The sequence below is a fragment of the Citrus clementina genome, unplaced genomic scaffold (genome assembly GCF_000493195.1).
Source record: "Citrus clementina cultivar Clemenules unplaced genomic scaffold, Citrus_clementina_v1.0 scaffold_3, whole genome shotgun sequence".
Lineage (NCBI taxonomy): Eukaryota > Viridiplantae > Streptophyta > Magnoliopsida > Sapindales > Rutaceae > Citrus > Citrus x clementina.
In genome coordinates, this window is record NW_006262339.1 from 48,154,791 (window position 1) to 48,161,414 (window position 6,624).

General features: G+C 29.7%; 1 protein-coding gene across 1 annotated transcript in view; it reads right to left on the reverse strand.

Annotated features, from left to right (window-relative positions):
- Nucleotides 1–1,581: 1,581 nt before the first annotated feature.
- The window catches only part of LOC18047014 (histone-lysine N-methyltransferase ATX3), an 8,559-nt gene continuing 3,516 nt past the window's right edge, over nucleotides 1,582–6,624 (reverse strand). The window contains exons 9-11 of the mRNA XM_006444786.2: nucleotides 6,393–6,508; nucleotides 6,104–6,228; nucleotides 1,582–3,736 (exon numbers count right to left, since the gene is read on the reverse strand). Of these exons, the coding sequence (XP_006444849.2) occupies nucleotides 3,618–3,736; nucleotides 6,104–6,228; nucleotides 6,393–6,508 (360 nt within the window). The 3' untranslated portion in view covers nucleotides 1,582–3,617. The remainder of the gene's footprint in view (nucleotides 3,737–6,103; nucleotides 6,229–6,392; nucleotides 6,509–6,624) is intronic.

The following is a 6,624-nucleotide window of genomic DNA, read 5'->3' on the forward strand; positions in this document are numbered from 1 at the left end:
GCGGCTCCATTATCAGATTATCTCCATCAAATCAGAGTGTCAATAAAAATGTGTGCCTTCTTTTGTTTTTTTTCCTGCTTTAGGTAGCATAGAAAGAAAAGAGACATTTATCAACTGGCGGAGGCCACTTATGACATGGGATTGAGGGACCAATTCAAGCACTGAACTGAAATTGAGTGGGGCGGCAATAGATTGTGTTTTAATTTTGTTTATAAGGACACCATTTTTGTTAAATTACTAGATGTTTTTGGTTATGTGTAAAACCTTTTTCTCTATTGGTAGTGTTGCTCAAGTGTCGTCCACATGCCATTAATTAGTCTTACTTTTTACATGTAAATATATTTTGGAAACAGAAAGTTGTATCTAATTTTAAGCAGAGGGAAATGGGATTGGTCAAAATATGCCAATCAAATTACTGTAATTTTGTCGAAAGGCCAATGAAAGAACCCCGAACGATTAGCCAATCAGAAAGTAAATAAAAGCCACAAGCCGTTTCGTCATGGGATGGGAGTGGCATTTCATGATCAAGATTGAAACCAAATACACTCCATTTTGTCTCTTGACTAACTTTTCTGAAAGCATCTGATTGTAGCATACCAGTGTTTATGAATATGATGCGCATTAATTTTCTTTTGATTCCAAATTCACCAATTTTTGTGGCAATTTACGATCAGATAAGTTAGTCAGGAATGACGATATCTGAACAAGACAGTACCTAGACGGCAGCCAATGCGATATCATTGTGCAGAGAATAATGAGTCGTTTTGATACACTGCTTGTACCACTGCGCACTGTTCCTGTCGTCATCTTGTTACGGTGTCAACCCCCTTGTTTGAATTATCATTACTCAATGGCAATGACTGCATCATCCAAATGAAGATTCAACTTTTGGCAATGGTCAATGAATTAATTACAACCGTCCAAATCACAACGTCCAAATCACAACGTAAAAACAGTTACCCAGAGAATTGATAAGGTATATCTTTTACTATTTTAAGATAGTGATTACATTTTGAATTAAAGTAGAAATACTGAGAAATGGAGATTTTGGAATTAAGAGTATAGAGTGAGAGTAACTTGATTAATTATACTGAAATCTAATATTTTCTTAGAATAAACTATTTATTATTATCAATTATTAATATTAAATAAATAAAATACTATTATTTTTAAATAAATATAGTAATATTATATTTTCAAATAAATATAATAATATTATATTTTCAAATAATAATATTATATTTAAATAAATTTAATATTATTATTTTTAACAAATGTACTTTATAAAATAATATAATAATATAAATTAAATAAATATGATATTATTTATTTTATTTTATTAAATATAATTATATTAAATCTAATAAAAAAAGAAGTAAAAAAAAGAGATCGGAGTGGACTCCCCCTATGGAAGTGAGAATCTCACTCTCCACTCCAAAAAGAGATAGGGCCCACGGAGTGAGATTCCCACTCCTCCCTTAAAATATGTAAATAAATACTGAATTGAGAAGAATCAACACTCCTCACTCTCACTCAAGTACATAAATATAGCATAAATGTAAAATCATCCATACTTGTATTACGAGAAAAGAGGGAGCTTGAGCCTTGAGCAATAAACAGTTTCACCTAATGATTGTCAAAATGTAACTAAAATAATAATATAGGACATACCGTATTATGTGCAGCACCAAAACTTTTGATAGACAATTCCATACATGCACCGCATTTTCATATGCTATTTACTAAAGCATATGCTAATACTTAGCTTCAGACCTCAGGTAAAGGTGCAAACCAACACGAGCCTCAACAAAACAAATAACAAATTACGCCATGAAATCAGCTCCATCCGCGTAGAAAGTGCACTGACTTCAGTAAACTAGTTCAACAATAGATTCTGCAGATTAAATTCTTCTTGAGCTAATTAATGGTCATTGATAAATCTGCCAATATTGTTGTGATATAAAGGCGAGCACAAAAGGAATAAACAGCCAGGCAGCTAATAGATATGTTAACAAATGATGGTGCAAACCAACAAAGTAAATCAAACTATAAGCCCCACATGTATAAGTCACTATATGGTGCTGTGTAACTTTAACTGCTGCATGGTTAATCCATCTTAAAAGACTGTCTCACTACAATCAGACTGCAAGAGAAAGCGAAATGATAATCTCTGTAGTGGTTCTTGAAGGATTTCTATGTGTCCCTGGCCACATTGACATTGTAATTTAATAAGAAACTAACTCACAAGTTTTTCTAAATTTCCTAATCTCATGCTTTCTGAGCAATGCAAAAAAAAGGCCCCAAAGTAGTAACCACACAGGCCATCAATGACAGTCTTCTCCAAGGTTTTAATTCTATGCATATGCTATTATCCAAAAGGTTAATAATTCAATGATCAAGCATATGTTGAGAGTACAACCATGGTGAATAACAAAGAAATGCACAAGGAAGAGGTTTCTCGACAAGTATAAATGTTTCTTCCCAAGGATGTAAATGTCTTGGCTTAACAGAAATGCAGACCCAGAAGAAGAGCTTTCTCATCGTTGAATATAAATCATTGGCCAAGACGCGAAAACCTCATCTTGAAAATGAAAATCCACAGCAAACAATAAACTTCTCATTATGGTCAAAGCTGCTACCAAGCCATATAAATATGATACAATGAAACAACTGTTAGCATATGGCTTAAATAACATGTGCATAAGTGCATTACAAGACAAACCATGTATAAAACCTTTGCAATTTTAATCTAGCTCTATATAACATATGCTGAAAGAAGAGTTGTCTTTAAATAGAATGTAAATGTACCAACTGAAAATGCAGCAAATAGCGAAATGGGAAAAGATTCCTACCACCAAATCAAATATCAACATTAATTCTTCATTTCATTTGAGGAAACACACACACACATTTACATATAAATATGTCAAAAAGTAATGAACACAAGAATGATTGGGAAAAAGAAATAGATAAAGCTAGCAAACAAAAGAGTGCAAGAGGATCAGCAAGAAAATTTGATCAATGCAAGAAGTGCGTTGGCAGCTGACAGACGTGTAAAGTATGGGAAAAACAAAACAATGTTGGGAGAAGTCTAGGCTGGCAATCAATGCTAGAACGCAACCCACGCCTTTTTATTTCAACCCAAATGCCACCCATAAAGCATGGTGCAATCGTTGTAGGAGAGGTTGCGAAAGTCACAATGCAGTATCTCAAACAAGGACATGGGGCCCTCTCCATCTTAGGCCATAACTTCACATCATCAGTACCAACAAATACATGAACTTCTTGCTCAGACCTTTTACTTTGCCATCATATCCATTTTAACCGAAATTCAAATTTCTCTTTAATGTTGAGTATAAGGATATGGAACTAAATAATGTAATAGCAGTCGAATCCAAGTTTAAATTCTTTATTGTTTTGAACTGACCTGATAAAGCATAGCGTCACTTACCAATTGTGACTGAACTAGAATGGATTTGCCGTCAACATCTCAGAACTAGAAACGGACGCGCTCGACAGTCGGTCTAGCCACTTCCCAGCTGTGACTACTGTTCAGCGAGAGCCGTCATTGCACAAAATTAGGGTTTGAGCCACTCATAGCCTGTCTGCGGCTAAATTTAACCAAGTGTGAGAAACGATGTGTACTTCAATGAGCTCTTGGGCTGAAATAGTGGTTTAGACTTTAGACACAAGCTGGGCAGTATCCGCTTCCGAATCGAACCGACACCGATGGGTTCTAAATAATATAAACTGAAATTTAAAACAGAACCCGAATTCGATTTAGTTTGGCAAAAACAAAATCGAGCCCAAACCTTAGAGGATGCTTTTTACAATTCTCGAAATTTATAGTAAAACTGTTTTTTTAATTAAAATTATATAAATATTTTAATATAAATTAATTTATTGGAAATTTAATTAAACAAAAATAAATGATTCTTTTACCAATTTTTTCACATTCATTTTATTTTATAATTTATATTTATATTTATAATTTTAATTAAAAATATTTTTAAATAAAATATAAGAGTTTAGAGTTATAAAGATAGAAATTATATAATAAAAGAACAAATTAAAGATAAATTTACTATTTTATGATTTATTTATAATTTTTAAACAAATATTTTTAATTAATTTTTTATGAGAATATGGTTAATTTTAATATATGGATTTATATTTTATAGCTTATTTAATCTTTATAAATTCTACTAAAAAAAATCAAACAACAACTAAAATTTTGATAAGAGTTTATAAGAGCAAATAAACATTTATGACCATTAAATAAGCCATAGTAAACAAGTACTAAAGATGAAAGTAATACTTAGGAATATTCTACCATGTCATGATTAAAATTCCAGTATCAATGCTGTGATAAATATAAATTTTGTAAATTACTAATAAATGAAAAGTAAAACAATCAATTAATGCAAGAGTGGTAATTTGGCGTTTTCAAATTACAAACAAAATAAACATTTAAAAAACATGAAACTTGTATATCATTATTAAACTTTAATTTAAAAATAGTTTATTTATTTAATTTATTTAAGCAACAAAAATAACTCACCAATTGAAAACAAAAATTTTGTACTGAAAACAATTGGAATAAGTCTTATTAAATTGGTTCAACCATAAATTTTATATTCACACTAGGATATTTATAATCTTTTTTTTTTCATTTTCTATCGTAGTATTTGTTTATCATACAAGTTACTTAAGTAAAAGTATTATTTTTTGATGTGGGTCAAGCCAAAATAAAATAAAAAGACATTATATTACTAGACATATATAAAATATCAATAAATTTGGATCTAATTTTTAGTTTTATAAATATTTTATGTAGTTTCAAATTTTGCTTCTTATTTATTCTAAAACTCATTTGGGATTGCCATTTAAGAGATTTAGAATGATGCAAAATCAATTATCTTACAAATAGTTTTGAAAAATATAAATCAAATTTTAATTTTTAGAGTAAGTTTTATCCTTAATAAAATTTCACATATATCATCACATGTATTACATAAACCTAAATTTATTATTATTCAATTTAGAAACAAAAAACAGTAAATATATAAGGTAATCATTATCATAATGAGTTTTTATTATATATTTATAATTTTTTTAATAACTCTTGTAAATATTTACTTCGTTTACATTTCATTTATAAGTCTTCTATTTCATTTATATAATTAAATGTTATTTTACATTTAATGTTGATTTACAAGTTTTATATTATCTATGTAAGTTTATGTTTTGTTTACCAATAATACATCATTTGACCATTCCTATATTAGTTTATTTATTTTACCTTTTATTTAGAGGTCTTATGTTTTATTTACTTAATTTATTTTTTATTTTACACTTAATGTTAATTCACAAGTTTTATGTTACATGTGTATTTTAAGTTTTGTTTACCAATAATACATCATCTTTACCACTTATATGTTAATCTACTTATTTTACATTTTATTTACAGGTCTTATATTTTTTTTACTGAATTTATGTTTTATTTCACGTTTAATGTTGATTTACAAGTTTCATGTTATATTAATAAATTTTTATTTTGTTTAATAATGATATATCAATTTATCAATACAATGTTAATTTACTTATTTTACCTTTTATTTTTTAGGCTTATGTTCCATTTGCATCATTTATGACCTATTTTACACTTTTTGTTGATTTATAAGTTTTACATTGAATCTATAAGTTTTTGCTTTATTTACTAATAATACATCAGTTTAGCACACTTATATTGATTTACTTATTTTACCTTCTTTTTACAAGTTTATATTTCATTTACACAATTTATAACTACTACGATTGCAGCATCATCTGCATCATCTAAATTAAATTGGAATCAACCAATATTTTAGAAGTCCTAAAAGAAGCCACATAACTCCTGTTTTGTTTTGCATATTTCCAAAAAAAAAAAAAAAGTTTCACAAGACCATGCAGAAACTATAAATTATGGCACTGACCATTTTTTTTCCATTTCAACTACAGGTAATACTTACATGTGTGTAAATACACTATCTACGCATGCCATATACAAAAAAAAAAACAGAACAGTTAAGAACTATTACCACATTCAATTACGAGGACATACCTTTCACAGGACAGAGGCAACATTTCCTCTCAGCATTAGGCATTTCGCATGCTCTACAAACCCATGAGGTAAAATCTTGAACATCAGTTACCCCATAGCATTCTTGGTGAACAGCTATCTGGCACTTGAACAAATAACAATGTCATTTAGGTTGAGAAAAAACTCAATAAATAAAGAAAAAAATCTCCAAAAGAATACAATATAAGCTTCAATCCCCTTGCCTGCAAATGGTTTATCATTTAACCACCCCAATCTACCTGGTATCAAGAGACAGTCAATAATGACCTACCTATTGCAGATAATAATTTTATTGTAGTCCCAGTCTTCAACCCATCTACAGATAGCACATCTTTCAGTTGTCCATTTTACAGAAACAGGCTCGTACTTCTCTGTAGCAATAAAACACTGTTATGTAAGTTTCCCAATACTGAAACATCACAAAAATTTCTAGTTAAAATTTTTGAAACCCCTAAGAACACCACATCAACCCTCCCGCCACACCAACTCCCCCCCCCCCCCCC